Genomic DNA, 19,083 nt, shown 5'->3' on the forward strand with positions numbered 1-19,083 from the left:
CTGCAGGAATATCCTCGAAATTAATATTACAGCTTTTGAAAATACCAGTACCGGTTACAACCTATATTTCTCCGCTTAAAGGTATAAAAATCACTCAAAATGATTTTTTTTGTTCGCCATTATCACTCAGAAATGACTTACTTTATAGCGGGATGAAGACGCGATTGGTAGTACCTCTCTATAGATTTCAGTGATGTAGGCGATGTGTCGTCAGACGTTACACGGATCTAGCTAGTCCTCTCCGAGCCAGGCTCCTCTAGGTCTGCTTGCCCCCAGGCGGAGCTTATGATGGCCTGCTCGAGGTGCTCTTAAGCCGGGTTGATGATGATATTCCCGGAACGTAAACAATGCCTGGTTACCTCACGGGACCACACTCAACACTAATCTCGAAGTTATTCAGTTTGGGACTCGGGTTTTAATAGGCCGCCCGGGTGTTTCTTTTTAACGTTTACGATAACATGTAAATATGGCAATTCAATACTGTTGATGATGTGTTGCAGCTATCAGTATTATTATCATTATTATAGCCCCGGATGCAACAGAACGGATTAGAGAGAACGTGTTGGAAATTAAACGCTTGAGGTCAGAATGGTGCGAGGTAGGATGATCCGTGTTAGGAATGAGTGCGAGAGGTGATGAAGATACGCGTAATCAGAGAATTTACCTGGGTGCATATATATATATATTTTTATTATTGTATTATACTTTGTCGCTGTCTCCCGCGTTTGCGAGGTAGCGCAAGGAAACAGACGAAAGAAATGGCCCAACCCCCCCCATACACATGTAAATACATACGTCCACACACGCAAATATACATACCTACACAGCTTTCCATGGCTTACCCCAGACGCTTCACATGCCTTGATTCAATCCACTGACAGCACGTCAACCCCGGTATACCACATCGCTCCAATTCTCTCTATTCCTTGCCCTCCTTTCACCCTCCTGCATGTTCAGGCCCCGATCACACAAAATCTTTTTCACTCCATCTTTCCACCTCCAATTTGGTCTCCCTCTTCTTGTTCCCTCCACCTCCGACACATATATCCTCTTGGTCAATCTTTCCTCACTCATCCTCTCCATGTGCCCAAACCACTTCAAAACACCCTCTTCTGCTCTCTCAACCACGCTCTTTTTATTTCCACACATCTCTCTTACCCTTACGTTACTCACTCGATCAAACCACCTCACACCACACATTGTCCTCAAACATCTCATTTCCAGCACATCCATCCTCCTGCGCACAACTCTATCCATAGCCCACGCCTCGCAACCATACAACATTGTTGGAACCACTATTCCTTCATACATACCCATTTTTGCTTTCCGAGATAATGTTCTCGACTTCCACACATTCTTCAAGGCCCCCAGAATTTTCGCCCCCTCCCCCACCCTATGATCCACTTCCGCTTCCATGGTTCCATCCGCTGCCAGATCCACTCCCAGATATCTAAAACACTTCACTTCCTCCAGTTTTTCTCCATTCAAACTCACCTCCCAATTGACTTGACCCTCAACCCTACTGTACCTAATAACCTTGCTCTTATTCACATTTACTCTTAACTTTCTTCTTCCACACACTTTACCAAACTCAGTCACCAGCTTCTGCAGTTTCTCACATGAATCAGCCACCAGCGCTGTATCATCAGCGAACAACAACTGACTCACTTCCCAAGCTCTCTCATCCCCAACAGACTTCATACTTGCCCCTCTTTCCAAAACTCTTGCATTTACCTCCCTAACAACCCCATCCATAAACAAATTAAACAACCATGGAGACATCACACATCCATGCCGCAAACCTACATTCACTGAGAACCAATCACTTTCCTCTCTTCCTACACGTACACATGCCTTACATCCTCGATAAAAACTGTTCACTGCTTCTAACAACTTTCCTCCCACACCATATATTCTTAATACCTTCCACAGAGCATCTCTATCAACTCTATCATATGCCTTCTCCAGATCCATAAATGCTACATACAAATCCATTTGCTTTTCTAAGTATTTCTCACATACATTCTTCAAAGCAAACACCTGATCCACACATCCTCTACCACTTCTGAAACCACACTGCTCTTCCCCAATCTGATGCTCTGTACATGCCTTCACCCTCTCAATCAATACCCTCCCATATAATTTACCAGGAATACTCAACAAACTTATACCTCTGTAATTTGAGCACTCACTCTTATCCCCTTTGCCTTTGTACAATGGCACTATGCACGCATTCCGCCAATCCTCAGGCACCTCACCATGAGTCATACATACATTAAATAACCTTACCAACCCGTCAACAATAGTCACCCCCTTTTTTAATAAATTCCACTGCAATACCATCCAAACCTGCTGCCTTGCCGGCTTTCATCTTCCGCAAAGCTTTCACTACCTCTTCTCTGTTTACCAAATCATTTTCCCTAACCCTCTCACTTTGCACACCACCTCGACCAAAACACCCTATATCTGCCACTCTATCATCAAACACATTCAACAAACCTTCAAAATACTCACTCCATCTCCTTCTCACATCACCACTACTTGTTATCACCTCCCCATTTGCGCCCTTCACTGAAGTTCCCATTTGCTCCTTTGTCTTACGCACTTTATTTACCTCCTTCCAGAACATCTATATATATATATATATATATATATATATATATATATATATATATATATATATATATATATATATGGACGAGAGAGAAAACTACGGAATGACTGCTTCCAAAGGGATAGGAATAGTCACCTTCAGTGTGGACAAATCATGAGTGGACAGGACTGACTGGTCTTCTAATGTGTAGGTAAGTCGTTTGAGGTGTGGTTGGGTCGTATGAGGTATCGCCAGGTCGTCTTGACTAAGGCCATGTCGCCTGGGGTGCGAGGGGGGCGTCTGGGGCCTGGACTGGTCCTCTAGGATGTGAAGCAGGGGAGCAGACAAGACGTCTGCGGTGTTGACGGGTTGTCTGGAAAGTGGACGGATTGTGTGGGTTGTGGATAAAATGTCCTGGGTGTGGAAAAAAAAACGTCTGGGGAGTGAAAAGGTCGTGTAGGGTGTGGACAGTTCGTGTGGGATGTAGAAACGTCGTTTAGAGCCTACATAGTCTATGTTGTGGTCGTCGCTAGGCCACTGTAAATTATACGTATATATATATATATATATATATATATATATATATATATATATATATATATATATATATATATATATATATTGGCGTTCTCCCCTTCTCCACTGTCAACATTTTCCCACCATAAAAGCCTGCTAATCTCCCCACTATTGGCGTCCTCCCCATCACCCACTGTTACCATTTTCCCACCATTACACCCCGCTAACCTCCCCACTACTGTACCCTGGGCCGGCCGTCCGGCCGCTCCTGACCCAGCACCTCCCATCAGTATTATCATTATTTGGATGCTCATTTGATCCTCGTGTCCACGAGCGATCGAAGTTTTACCAGCGCTTTGGCGGTGGGGGTGACGTACAAACTCCATCACAGATTACTCAAGTATAAATGTCGACATAACTGTCTTGTATATTTCCCTAAATTCAACACCACCTCCAAATTTCAGGAATTTAGAAAAAAAAAAAAACTAAGCGGATATAAATTTCAGAATGCCCAATGGGGATGTATGGACAGCACGACAAAGGGAGGGTGAGACGGCGTGCCAGGGCTGTAGTCCACGGAGTGTCAGGTTTACGTGCCGGTGTCCTGGCTGTGACGCGGGGTGTGTTGACGGGGTGTCAAGTTGACGTGTGGGTGCCATATACGGACGCACGCCTCCTCCCGCCCACAGCACTTCACACGGTCAGCTATCTTCCGCGCTGATGAACTTGTGAAATCAATTGTTCCAGTGGACGGCTTCGATTATTATCTATGAAATCATGAATATTTCCCCAACACAGAGCAATAACCTATGATCATACAATACTGCCACGTCATTAATTGGCGATGTTAGTATTAGTAATGTGATAAATTCACTGTGACGGAAACCTCTGACCTTCCGTACAAGGAAGATTGCAAAACTTTGAAATGAATCAGTTCCATCTCATGTCATGATAGCCATCCCTTAAACAGCAGTTCAGCTCCTACCTAAGGTTTCGAAGGCCATAAAACATTCTTAAAGTTAACCTAAGTGAACGTAACGCAAATAATAAGATACTCTAAAGTCTAAATGGTTTTGAGGATTTAGACTGTAAGCCGTCAAACTCTACGGACAAGTGGTACCTTATTAGCATCTCAAGGTCACAGCTCACTTTCTGACACTCATTTTTCTTCTTCAACACGAAACTCGGCCATATTTCAATAAAATAATGTTTCGTGTACCTTGTTTGCTGTACCTCAGGTCAAACAATTTGGTTAAGACAGTCACAGATTCATTGGAACTCACACTGAAGTACAGAAACAATCGACACTTCAAGCACTAACTGATCAGTGGGTGACCGACAACCTTAAACTCTGCGGCAAATATACAACAAATATGAATATCATTTCTTTCCAGTAGTTACTACCGATGGCAGCTCTGAAGAATATTCTGCCTCTTCAGACCTCTTAAGAATCTCTTACCTCTTCAGATTAATTAAAACCTTACTACTCATATATATATAATTTGACGCTCTAATTACTGTAGTAGATTAATTGCACATCTTTTTATGATTCTTTTAAAGAAAATGTTTTATCAATAAAATTTGTCAGTATTTCAAAAGTTATCAGAGAAGCAGACACATAATAACCTTTTTATCATGCAAATTAATTATGTTGTATGTCACATCTATCATCTTCTGATAGGTCAGTGGGCTAGAACCCTTTACAATACAGGTTCTACGTATCAGTGTCTGTATATCAGTATCCAATTCTGCTGCCTTCCAATAGAAAAATGATTAGATTCTATTTCGCAAGGGATCGGCTGGAGAGTGGGCTGCAGGGGAGGGGGAGTTAGATCAGCGATTGGCGGAGGCGACGGGTGTCGTGCGGGGGATTATGGAAGTGCGGTGGTCACGTGCCCGCTAATGGTTTGCCGCCAACCCCTACCACCGTCTCTTTTTAACTCTGGACAAACACGGATGTTATCAGTCCCAAAGAGCCCAATGAAGTGGAATTAGAAAGTCAATCGAGCTAAGCCAATAATGTTGGTTAAGGGCTAAAAAAACGCTTTATAATTATGGTACCAAGAGGAGAAATATAATCGATTGCCGATTAATAAACATGATATTATCGAGTCCATAAATGTCACCTTTATCAGTCTTAAAACGGGATAATTTCCCCCGAAACTTAAGTAAGCTAGGGTGACAATAATGTCAGAAACAGACCCGGAAAATGATCAAAGTGCTCCCCTCTTAGAAGCACCAAGGATAAGTATAAGTATAAGTAATCCCGGATTAAGATGGCATCTTTAAATACATAACGTAGAGTCTCTAAAACCAGAATCAATATGGCTTTCGGAGGGGAAGAAGCACGACCTCCCCAACTGCAATCACGAAAAAAGGGGGAAAAATACGATTACCAGAGGTATTGGATTGCAATGTCGAATAGCCATAAAAAAAAAAATCCTTCAAGAAAGCGAGGACGAAGGGCCTGGGCTTAACAAAATGAACGATACGAGGTGAAGCAGTCCCGGCTAGCCTGCGTACAGACCCTGAAACCTACCGGAGAGGCAAAAATTACATCTGGTACAGGCTATGCTCCTTCCCCTTGCTGATCTATTAGCCAATACTCACACATCTCGGCTTCAAATGACGCACGCTAAAGCAACAGAGTGTACAGGAAATAAAGGCATACGATTCATCTCCAATCAAAATAATTCCTACATCGAAACTACTGAAGGACGGTATCAACGACTTCAAACCATCTGGTACATGCGTAAGGGAAGAAAATAAAAGCATGGCAGAAACTAGATGCAAACTGTTGACACATTCAATGACAGAACTAATACAGAACACAGAGAGGCTCCAGACAGACATCGATATACTCAATGAACATTGCTTAGCTAAGCTTAATTTCCTTCCTAAGCCAAAAAAAAAAAAAAAAAAAAAAAAACACTATAGCCATCCCCAGTCTCCCGGAGATATATCAATAAGGCAACAGAAATACGCAACCAGTATAGCATCCACATATCTCAGTAAAAATCAATATCACACGTCTGGACAGTAAATCTGTTTCTTGAATGTACCTTACCTTGCTCAACCCTTTCGCTTTTCCTCTCCGACCCACCCAACTGTGAGAAAGGATGATTTTTCTCGCTCGTGATGAAAAGAAGGAGGGAGGGAGCTTGTACGAGAGAGTAAAGCTGAGGCCACACAGGGGAGACAGGAGAAGAGGGCGGGGAGGAAAGCAGTCTTAAGAAAATGGACACTCGCAACATGGGAGAGGGAGATGGAAGGGAACGATGATCGCAATGGTGGCGGCGGCAGGGTTATGTACATCCAATTATAACGGGGAACCAAGTCAGGTCTTCCCACTCAGACAGTGGGGGTCGCAACCGTTGTGAAGAAGGCAGTATAAAGGGGCGCGACACGAGAGGTAGATAACAATTTGGTAGGGACTGAGGACGGCAGACACCAGGACACAACGAACCAAACGGACTCTAGCGGGAGAAGTGGTGATATCCCGACGGACGTGGGGTGACATGGGCTATAGACAAGGGACTGAGGGCAGGCACACAAACCAAAGCATCCGAGAGTAACTTGCTGAAATAAGATCTGGGTAGCTGGTTGGCGAGTCTGCAGCCCCCAGGTATACTGGTGTGTATCACCACCACACCACGCTCCTCGTCCCTGATGCCTCAATATGTGGGCAAAAGTAACAGCAGTGGCGCTATGGAACACCGAAATGTATAGTCAACAGTTACTGTTAAATAACTACCGCTGCCTCTCTTCTCTCTCTCTCTCTCTCTCTCTCTCTCTCTCTCTCTCTCTCTCTCTCTCTCTCTCTCTCTCTCTCTCTCTCTCTCATCCTCCTCCAACTTCTCCCAAGTCCTATCTCTCTTGGGATGATGAGACATCTATGTAGACGATGAAGACCTCACGACGCCCAAGGCTCGCCCCAGTGTCACATGAACCAAAGACCCTAGACGAGGTAAGCCTTCAAAGACTTGAACCTTTGAGTACTGATCCCGAAGCACGAACGCCTCACCCAACCCTAAAGTCTCTAACCGGGCGAAGCCTAGAGGAAAAAAAAAAAAAAAGGTTAAAACTGAGGATGGGAACTGTTAACGCGAGCGGGTTATTATCTGGGACATTTGGCAAGTGTGGAGGTGGCTCAGCAGAGCGGTTGTCAGGTCAATACCCTATCACAGGTCACATGTAAAGAGCTAACTACTATTATATGATAACACCGACGTTCATGATATAAATGTAGTTCTCATACGCGGCACAGAGCCCACTCCATATCCCCCACACGATCGGGCTCGGTCTATCGTAACTTTTGCAAAGACTGATTTCCAATTCATGAGATACTGGCGTTGGTGACCATGATCCCGCCGTTAAGGACCGCTGGGGGCCCACACCGTCATAATTGAAGAGTGTAATAACCGGCAAATTGGCTCGCTAATACCCATGGGAAACAGTTTTATATTCCATGAGAATCTAATACGTCATTTAAAATCAATAGACTCCCCTCATATTTGTAAACATTCAACCAATCTCCATAGACACGTCACCTCTCCTGGGCTGCCACTGGTCGAGACGGCGATGGCCGATAACGGCGGACCCCGGGATTGGCTGATGGTAAGTTGGCCCCGCCCACCCGCTCTCCGATTTGTCAACACCGGATTTTCTGGTGTCATGGCCGGTGAGGGGAAACCGGTAAGTGAAATCTGGTCAGAATGTTTCCCTGGCTTTTGTGTCAAGTGGAGGGGATCAGGTGGCGCGGCCCCTCGGGGGAAAACTAGAGAAGGAAGGTGTCGACCTCTGGTGGTTAGGGCACTTGAGGGGAAGACCGAGCTGTGCTTAGTGAAAGATATAGTTTCCCCTCGGTGGAGCCGTACACTCGCCGGCCAGATGATGGACAAGGTAGGGCCAATGAGCAACAGTGGAAATTCTCTCCTCAGCCCCGTGTGCGTTTCTCTCATTCAAAAGGTTTGCGGCCTAGAGTTTCAGTTCCCACTCCTATGGGAACCCATGAAAAATACTGAAAACTGATAAGAAATATTAATCTAACGTGATAATATAGACTGCTAGTGTCGGCATTTACTTGTAATTGAGACACAGTGCACGGAAGCTACAACACGTTCGACTCGTGAACAAGAATTTGCGATTTTCCAATATGGCGAACACGACACTGAGGCACCACGGCGAAAACGTGGACCAGTTCCTCTGGTTCTTAGCCTGAAGTCAAGTCTTGGTTGGCTAAGGTAGCGTGAGTTCGATGCTTCCCGGAGGCATATGGTGCGAGAGGATAGCGATAGGAACAGGTTTTACTGTGTAACGTCTCCCAAGCTCACACTTGCCTGTGGGGGTGGTCCAAAACACACGTCGTTTGGTGTTGGGTATGGTCGTACCACGGAGGTCGTCCCAGGCGGCTGTTTCATAACCATTTTAAGAACGCTGGTACGACCCCTGAGTGCGAGGGTAATAACATCTGAGTCCACGGCAAAGACACCTCAAGCGCAACAGTACAACCCTTGAGTGCGACGGCCTGGCCTTTGATCAAACCCTCAAACGATCAGGGTCAGAGGCGACATCCATCACACACAAGGGTCGTCCCGCCGTGTTCAAGAGGTGACCAACTTGCAAGACGAAGTTCAAAGCAATCTGAACCGCCACATGATTCCAATACACTGTCTCAGTACATAGTACTGTGCACCTACACATGCTGCATTGTAATCTTTCACGCCTTTCTTTAACCATATAAATTTCCTGTGATCAATAATCCTAATGTTCACAAAACAACGTTCTTTAATGCAATGTTTGAGAAAATGGTCTATTCTATTCCGCAAATTATATATATATATATATATATATATATATATATATATATATATATATATATATATATATATATATATATATATCGTAAAACCACAGAAAATGAAATGGTTTTATGCATAAACTAGATCACTAGCACCACTGTGACTTCTTGCAATATATATATATATATATATATATATATATATATATATATATATATATATATATATATATATATATCCCTGGGGATAGGGGATTAAGAATACTTCCCATGTATTCCCTGCGTGTCGTAGAAGGCGACTAAAAGGGGAGGGAGCGGGGGGCTGGAAATCCTCCCCTCTCGTTTTTTTTTCTTTTTTTAATTTTCCAAAGGAAGGAACAGAGGGGGCCAGGTAAGGATACTCCACAAAGGCCCAGTCCTCTGTTCTTAACGCTACCTCGCTAACGCGGGAAATGGCGAATAGTTTAAAAGAAAAAAAAAAAAAAAAAAAAAAAATATATATATATATATATATATATATATATATATATATATATATATATATATATCGATTTATCCTTAGTTTCAATGAAGAGCGATCTCTAAACATGGTTATGTAGCTTAATGCCGAATTTTGTTTCCATTGAAAAAAAAAAAAAAGGTTTCGTACGTAGTGCGGCAGTGACAAGTCCCATGGTCGTGGTGAAGCTGACAACGACCTCCCCGAGTTAATGGGTCCCTGGGTCGTAAAGCAGTAAACAACGACCCCATGGGTGACCAATTCCAAATTCATAAATCTGTGGAAAACGACCCCACGGGGTGACGGGTCCCGGGGGTCGTAATGAAGCAACCAAACACCACCCCGGTCGGGGTCATAACCCCGGTTCACCTGACCTGACAACGCCGATCCTGATCGTTTCTAAATACATGTATGTGTGTGTGTGTGTGTGTGTGTGTGTGTGAAACAAACAAGTATTTGCAATTCCTGGACAAGATTATCATAACTTTTGGACAAGGTTCCTCTTCTAAATTTAGTTTTGGGTGAAATGTTTTCATAGAGGGTCGTACATACTGTAAGAGATTTATCGACAGGGGTCGTACCTTGCGTGATCAGCGGTCATCACAGGACGGACGGGTCGCGGAGAACGCCTCGCTGGGAAGGCACAAACATCCTGCAACAAGCACATACAATGTTACATTTCTGGTCAAAATTTCCGATTCATCTTCTATAGACAGAAAATGATTCTGTGGCTTTGATAATCCACTCTTCCTGTGCAATCACCATTTGTGTGTCACGTGGACACGCGTTAATTTCGTCTCTTAACCTTGTATACATGTAATACGTATTCAATGTTTACACAAACGAGCCAGCTGTGTGTGTGTGTGTGTGTGTGTGTGTGTGAGAGAGTGTGCGTGTGTAAGTTACATTAGCAAACGTTTTCTGTAATCAGCCTGTGGCGCTGAAATTTTAAACCTCAAGAAGTTACTTTAACTGAAATTAATGCATTTATTAAACTCAGGTTTATGTGCAAATTGTTTTTATAAAAAGTGATCTATTAAACATGGTGACGAGCCATTATTGCTAGTAATAATGATTCAGCATTCTACTTACTAACCAGAGATTTTGACGATGCACTGAAATTATTAGAAGTGATCAAAGGAAAAATATATTTCCGTGTTCATAATAATTTGATTTCCGCAAACGTATAAGCGACAAATATAACGGCTCGGGCGGGTTAAACACTTTTATGCTGCCACTGTATATGTTCTTCCCGAAGGACGTAATATGATTTCATCGAACTTCAGTCGGGAGGCCGGCGGGCGGACACCCACAGCCTGAGGTCAGTTAGGTGTGGTTGGTTTACTGGTTTGCTTCGAATCAACGATTTGCCTGTACTTCCAGATGGCGATGGGTAAGCAAGCCCTCGTCCACGTCCCCACTGTAGTATGTAAAGCTGAACTTAATTTATCAAAACCAATATTATGAATCTCAATAATTATAGTAAACTGTAGGAAAAGTAGACAAAGTCGAAATAATGCTCCTTGATCCAACGGTACCAACAAGCAGGCAAAAAAAAGAAAAAAAGAAAAAAAACGCTTAGAAAAAAGTATAGGCTATCAAGAAAGAACAGCAAACGATCATGGTTGCGCAATGGCAAAATTATAATTGACTTACATGTGAACATCGCGAGTTGTGATACATATGCCCAATGATGTTTTAAGTTCTCTAAACATAATTAGGGTTGATTTACATGTGAATATCACGGGTTGTGATACATACGCTCAGTAATGTTTTAAGTTCTCAACACATATTTGGTCCAAACGCCGTTGATAAATGTTCTCTAATGTCTAAGGTAACATATACATATTGCGGTATAATGCCAAATATCAGTGTTAAATGGCTGTTTACAGACTCCAGGCATTATTTTGACGCTGACGATTAACAATGTAGTGACTTCGTACGATTACACTTCCACAAAATTTAGGGATTTTTTTTTTAGCATTTTGGTTTCAAAATAAACCATTACTATTACTATCATCATCATTATCATTATTATTTTACTGATATGAATTTACTGTACTCCAAAACTGTAATTGCAGTTGCATTTGTGACAACGGTTCCTCTCAGATGTATACTTGGCGAATCTAAAACAAAAAATCTACCTCTGGTTTCTTTGTCGTAAATCAGTAAGCGCAGACGCCTTATCAGCGCCAATAAAGATTTTGGCGAGCGTCTAATGTATCCACAGACAAATATATATATATATATATATATATATATATATATATATATATATATATATATATATATATATAAGATTTTAGAGGGAATAAAAAAGTGTATTAACTTAGATACCGCTTGACGGATAAAATTTAGATCGTGGCTTGTCACAGAAAAATGGAGGGGGGGATTATATGGAAAACGAGGATATAACTGTGTGCCATCAAGTCCTGGGTTTAACAGACTTATAGTGTACAATCATATTAAAAAAGATAACGAATTATACTTGTAATAATGATATAAGCGTGACGGAAACCAAAGATTCTTTTTTTCGTAAAAAAGAATAACACATCCTGTTCCAAATCAGTACCGATTATAGTTAAAATAAAATGACCCATGTTATCTGAGCAAGAGAAAAATAAACGGAGCATGAGGCTGTACAAGGTGAAAGGGAGACGCTTCGCAAAATATGGAAGCTGTAAACACTGGTGTGACACATACATGCACACGTGAACCATAACACAAAAATTCCTCTTATATCAAATTACCTACTGCCTTAAAAACACGTGATGCGTTACAAACACGTTTCATCATTACTCTACTTAATCCGTATAAATTACCATGTCACATAACCACATGAATGCCATTCATGGGACAGCCAGCAATATACCTCGTTATGCCATTCATCAAACAGCCAGCATTATACCTCGTTACACCACCACCACGAAACTGTCCTTCAACAAACAGCTCAACCACCAGTTACACTACCACAAGACAACTGTCCTTCAACAAACAGATACCATACACCACCAGTTACTCCGCCACAAGACAACTATCATTCAACAAACGGCCATTAATACTCTTTTATATAGCGCCACAAAATAACTTATTCAATAGCTGTTATATACCACTTAGTTACACCGTCACAAAACATGTTACTCATCGAAGATCTGCACAGCTACTCCCGCTAATAGTGAACTGTGTATGGCTTTGATTAGTCTTTTTCTTTCTTTTTCCAGGTAGACGACGAGAACTCTCCCCCAGCCCTGGGAGGGTGTGTGGGGGGGTGTGTGGGAGGGTGCATGGGCGGATGTAGTGGAGGCGACAGCAGCGACCTGGACTTGGGTGACGACCTTTCGGACGACACGCGCGACTCCACGACTGACGACGACCACGGTGACGACAACCCCGGAGGTGCGAACGTAAACTCCAGCCAACATCCACGTCGCTACCTCTGCTGGCGACGCTCGCATGGTAAGTGCACACACACAAATGCAAATGGATGACTTCCGGCAAAGGCGAAACTACCAAAGTGTCAGACATCACGGTTTCACAGGAAAGTTCATGTGTAACGAAAAGCTCATAGATTCTATGAGATGTAAGATCCATTACAGACAAGAGCATGCTGGATAGATTATCCGTACCGAAGCTGACGGCGAGCATTCGACATCATACCATACGGAATATTGATAAAGAAGATGGATCTTCAGGCAGGAATAAGGGACACGACTACTACGCTGGACAGACTGTCTTCATGGATGGGATCAGAGGGAGCTTTCTTACTATGGGTTGAGGTCACAAGTGGCGTACCACAAGGTTCTATTTTTGGACCACTGCTCTACTTAGTCTAAGTAAATAACTTGACGGAAGGATAGGAGTCCTACCTGAATATGTTTGCGGATAATGCCATAGTTATGAAGGTGATAAAAAGGTGGGAGGAATGCATATATTCACAGGGGAACATAGACAAGCTCCGAGTTCATCAAATACATGGTTGATGATATTCAACCAAGAAAGTGCAAGGTAATGAGGTGTGAGCTACAGGGAAAGAAAGCCTTAACATCAATTTATGTAGCATGAAATAAGCTGCAGGAATCAGTGTGCGAGAGGGACTTAAGAATCGGCATCCCTAGCGTCCCATATTAGAAAAATCTGGAAACAAGCTGTCTGCTGCAAAATTTTAGAGTAACAATGATGTATACGGATAATGAAAAATTCAGAGACCTGTTTACATGCTACATCAGGCAAGACTAGGATATGCTTCTTAAATTTTGGTCACTAAAAGCGATACAATGAACCAGGTCTTGAGACTGGAAACAAAGATGGTACCATAACTGAGAAAGCAGAATGACTGTGAAAGGCTAAAGGCATCAAATTTGTTCATCATGAAAGACAGAAGAGTAAAGGATGGCCTTATCACTGCCTCTTGAGTTTTTGACCTTTCATAAGCATTTCTTGGAAAGATTCAATGACAGAATTAGATGTCATACTATGAAATTACCCATGCAACGTTAGAAAAGAGTTGCTTTTATAGTACCATTATGAGCGCAGTGGATGAAAGAAGTAAATCAAGCGATGAAACTGCATGCGGACAACTTACATTGGTTGTTAAATGTAAAAGGCTGTATGAGAGACAGTTTATGTGATAGAGCCCAGTGAATAGGAAGTACCTCCCTGTACCGTACAGAGATATCAAACATGCAAAAAATAAGAGAGCTTTGAGCGATGGCGTACCATACAGTTAAGTTTACAATACCCAATTTAGTCTATGGTGACCCAATACGTGCAAACACACCCGTTGAATATTTTCGCGGCCAAATACGTTATAGTTCCAGTGCAAAATGTGCACAGTTCAAGGAACAACTGTCCGCATATAATTCGTATGTTACGTGACATTAACAAATCAGCTGACAAGCATCTGTCAACACATCAGTCGTTTTTGTCATATTAAGCGTTTTCGCGTGAGATAAGCATAAATACTGGGGGGGGGGAAATGTGCATGAGCACCACGAATGTTCAGTTAACTAGTTTTCGTCAAGTGAAGAGTAGAACCCGCTTACGGATAGGCCAGACGTGATTCGGATCCCTCCCAGTGCTAGGCGAAACGTGAGTGGGAACACACTCAGAATTAGGACAGACGTGAGTAAAAACCCGTCCATAATAGCAATGCTAGGTGTAAGTAGGACCCCACTCATGGCCAAACTAAACGTGAATAGGAACTCGCGCAAAGTAAGGCTATACGTGACTGTAGTAACCTGCCACACAGACTAGGCTTGATGTGAATGGAACCCGGAAAGAGATATGCTAAACGTGAGTGGTACCCTGCCTAGAGTTAGGCATGGCGTGTATGCGTGAGAGAGAGAGAGAGAGATCCATACCAAGCTATGACAGAAGTGTGTATAATCAGTCAAAATATAAACTAAACGTGCGTGGAACCCACCACCGCTCGGCTAGATCTGCTTGTGAATCACTGCTTGTATTGAGAAAAAATTTGCGTCCACTCCGATACGTGGTTGTAATATGGCATCAGTGTTCTACCAGTAGTGATAACGAAACATCCAACAAACCTCCTTAGGCTGGTCCCTTGGAGGAGCCATCTTGATATGAAGGCTTACTGTATGGACATTTTTCCCTTCAAAGAACTCTGACGGTTGTGATGTTTACCCCAATTTCACAGCTTATAATGTTCATGACAGTAACCTAATACTACTTTTACTTCAAAGCAATCAGCCTGTCATCAAACAAGTAAGCTTACTTGTGATCACATGCACACATTATCTTGCTTACTAGTACTTTACAATGGTGTAATTCCTTCACGAGGATCGTAAATTTTGACACTGCTATTGTTTAAACTTGAGGAAAGAGCTGCGATTTAAATTCTATATCTCTATATATATATCTATACAGAAACTTGAACTGGTCAATACAAAGTATACTACTTCCAAAAGGGGTCCATGGGAAAGGTAAGCAATATTTCATAGAAATTATGTCTCGTGTGGAAAGTACAGTAGCACCAAACTGTCTCAATCGTGTAGGTGTTGACTAACCAGTGAATACTATTCATATCACATAGCTTTCCAAATAACCAAAACCAAAATTATGTTATGAACATGATCTTAAATTCGGTAATGAGCTCATTTACCTTTATGAAAGGGTAGATGTTTCCAGCACAAAAACACTATCGGCGCCATGTTTTCACTTAGAACCTGAATGAGCTTGTCATCGAACGTTCTTCCGTAAATTTCCACATAGTTCACAACATATCAACTTGCGCAACAAGCGTCTGACCACAAAGGCTTCGGGTGCGTTTTACATTCTTGCATGTCGCCGTCATTATCACTTTCCCGCGGGTTAAAATGTCTACTACAGCAAAGGTAAAATTCTGCAAGGACCTTTAAAGTTATGGCTAGGTGGGAGTGATACCCGGGAGGAAAGTTGGAATGACTCGTTCCTCGTGAAATGTCACCTGATTGGTGGAGACCGGCAGCACCTTCGTCTGATTGGCCAGAATGTGAACCTTTATTTAGAAATCAAAGACTATAGTCTTTGATTATAAATGTTAAACATATTTCCAGGAAATAAAAAATATGTACCAATAACGGATGTTAGAATTAATATTTTCTGTGGTATAAAAAAAAAGCTAATAAGTACTGAGAAATCCTTCGTCTGTGTGTACTTAAACTGAATTGTTTTACAACATATATAATTGGACTGACGATCCAACGTTTTACTTCTAGCATCTCCAAAGAAAAATAAATGACAAACCTACGCATGGAGAAAAAGTTTACGGCAAAATGAAAACAATGCTCTTAATCTTGGAGTGTAGTAAGAGATTACGTTGTTTTGGGGGAAATATTGATGTGATATCCAGTTATTAAAAACTGACTAAAACCGTGGAAAAAAAAGTTTGTGGAAATTTGATTGAAGCTTAAAATAAATGAGAAAATCCTTAATCGGATAGCTTTAAACAAAAACGTGATATAATTTTCATGTTCGTGGTCTCAGAAAATTCTATTCTTCCGAAATAATGATGTGCAATATTTTTTGACGTGTTTTTCCAACCATCCATGATGCCATTAACAAAACTAACAATATTCTACCCTTTACAGGGTCTGGATGTGAGGGCGGGGAGAGCGAAGGCGGTGTGGTGGTGGAGGTGGGCGTGGGTGAGGCGGGAACAGGAGAAGGGCGGGAGGCGGGCCTGCCGCCCCGCACCATCAGGAAGGTCTTCACCAACACTCGGGAACGCTGGCGCCAGCAGAACGTCAGTGGAGCTTTTGCCGAGCTACGGCGCCTCGTCCCAACCCACCCTCCCGATAAGAAGCTTTCGAAGAACGAAATCCTGAGGCTGACCATTAAGTACATCAAGCTCCTCAACTCAGTCCTGGAGTGGCAGAAGCGGCAGGACGACTCCCTCTACCAGCCAAACGACTCGACGAACAACAATAATAATGATAACAGTAATAATAACAACAACCCGAGGAGCGGCGGGGGCAGGTGTGTGGGCAGCCAGCGGGGCTCGCCCCTCTCCCCACACGACACCTGCATCACCCTTGACACGTCGTTGCGCTACCATTACTTGACCCTCCCTTCCTCTCCTCCCTCCCCACACTCTCCCCTACCAACGTCGTCATCTTCCACATCGTCTTCACCTTCTCCTTTATCGTATTCTTCTCCGTCAGCTATTGTTCGGCCCTCGCCACTCCCAGCCACCCACCCGCAGCTATCTGTACCCTCCACGACCGCATCCTCATCCCCGGCGTCGCCTAACCTGCCACCAGTTTCATCGTCGTCGCCTTCACCTCCAGATGAGGGGTCGGCTCCCACGCCGCGGTTCCACCCATACGTGCTGGCGGTGCGGGTGCGGCCCAGTCTCACGCTACTCCACCCACCTCCTAAGTAACCATGGCAATGTCTGACATAATCTCTTGTCTGTTGATATTTCTAAACACATCAATATCACTGCTCTAAATCCCTTGATCATTTGCATTAAGTTCATGTAGATGGAAAAGTTTGCGTCTCTTAAAACCAATAAGAGAAAGATGTGGAAAAGATGAATATAACCTATCCCATGGTACAAAAGAAAATAGCTGCCCTTTTCATAAGAGTACACATCGATTAATGAACTTGCATATAACTGTATTTAGTTGCCATCATTCGCATGTAGTGGTTTTAGCAGTGACTATGGCTGCCCTTAGTAATCCGTTTCCTGCGTGCGCAGCCGGTGATGTCAGCGTGAAGCATCAAGACATAAATAGTGCGCCGTAGAGGATCTTTCCATGACCTCATCAGCTGCGCACGCAGGTGACAGGTATTCGTAGTTAATTTTTAGGTTCTCCCTCATAACGCATCAAGGGATGATGATAAGAAGCTCCAGATTATTAGAATACAATTTTCTTTATTTCGACTAGATATATTCAATCCTTTAAGTTTTCATATGTAAATCATAAGATTATTTATAACTGCTGCAATATGTCATAGATCTACAGGTAGTGTATCGAATTAGATAACGAAACAAATATCTAACATTTAACAGCCAGTTGATAGAGCAGCACTTTCACAAAGTACACATTCCTCTTTATATTATATAAGGATGTTTCTGGATTAGTAACAATGGCTCTAGATATACATGAGATTAATAGACAGTGATTACATAAATGACAGCTTTTGTAAAGTTGAAGGCATACGAGTTATCAGGTAAACTCAAAAACAACCGAATCCTCAATTACGCGAGGAGCCGCCATGGCGCGTGCGTCAGCCTTATGTTAACAATTACTACGTATTATCATGCTTAGCATCACCTCCTCCCGGCATATACGCGAAATACATCAACAGTCAAACTTACTCCCACACTAAATCCTGGGTTTGACAGTATTATAAAGGCAGTATTATAAATGTTTACCTCATGATATACACCATAATCATTCATTATTCATATTTCCCAATCCTATTATATATATATATATATATATATATATATATATATATATATATATATATATATATATATATTCCATTGTTGCATGGTTTAAAATATCTGCGTATGAAACGCTGAAACAGGTAAATTAATTTTCGTGGGATGTTAAAAGTTGGAGGCTGTATAGAGTATGGCTCTCACCAAACCATATCAAAGATAGGCTATATCATGTACTTGTAACTGTTTGAATTATGTGAATGAATGTTTTAAAAAGCACAGCTCTCTTCATTACCTACGCTCCCTTTTAGATTAATACCTTCGCTCTGATGTATTACGTCACAGGCTTTCTATTTTTTTTCCTATTGGACTTAAAATATATATCGACCATTCCAACGTCACTGCCCGGAATATGTATTAGTTGATATATATATATATATATATATATATATATATATATATATTTTTTTTTTTTTGTCGCTGTCTCCCGCGTTTGCGAGGTAGCGCAAGGAAACAGACGAAAGAAATGGCCCAACCCACCCCCATACACATGTATATACATACGTCCACACACGCAAATATACATACCTACACAGCTTTCCATGGTTTACCCCAGACGCTTCACATGCCCCGATTCAATCCACTGACAGCACGTCAACCCCGGTATACCACATCGCTCCAATTCACTCTATTCCTTGCCCTCCTTTCACCCTCCTGCATGTTCAGGCCCCGATCACACAAAATCTTTTTCACTCCATCTTTCCACCTCCAATTTGGTC

General features: G+C 42.3%; 2 protein-coding genes across 3 annotated transcripts in view; one reads left to right on the plus strand and one right to left on the minus strand.

The window, feature by feature from the left end:
• Window positions 1-15,788, minus strand: part of LOC139760298 (F-box only protein 30-like) — an 80,649-nt gene extending 64,861 nt beyond the window's left edge. The window contains exons 1-2 of one of the 2 annotated variants that reach the window (XM_071683280.1): window positions 15,533-15,787; window positions 9,990-10,060 (exon numbers count right to left, since the gene is read on the minus strand). Coding sequence is in view for 1 of the 2 variants with exons in the window: in XM_071683276.1 (XP_071539377.1) it covers window positions 15,533-15,581 (49 nt within the window). In the remaining variant the exon portion in view is untranslated. Of the gene's footprint in view, window positions 1-9,989; window positions 10,061-15,532 lie in introns of both variants that reach the window. The other variant, XM_071683276.1, reaches the window with a different exon arrangement.
• LOC139760301 (uncharacterized) lies at window positions 7,848-18,774 on the plus strand. The gene is made up of 3 exons (XM_071683284.1): window positions 7,848-8,011; window positions 12,630-12,864; window positions 16,500-18,774. Exons 1-3 carry the CDS (start codon window positions 8,000-8,002, stop codon window positions 17,291-17,293), a joined length of 1,041 nt encoding a protein of 346 aa, XP_071539385.1. The 5' UTR covers window positions 7,848-7,999; the 3' UTR covers window positions 17,294-18,774.
• Window positions 18,775-19,083: the final 309 nt, after the last annotated feature.

This window comes from Panulirus ornatus, chromosome 36 (genome assembly GCF_036320965.1).
Source record: "Panulirus ornatus isolate Po-2019 chromosome 36, ASM3632096v1, whole genome shotgun sequence".
Lineage (NCBI taxonomy): Eukaryota > Metazoa > Arthropoda > Malacostraca > Decapoda > Palinuridae > Panulirus > Panulirus ornatus.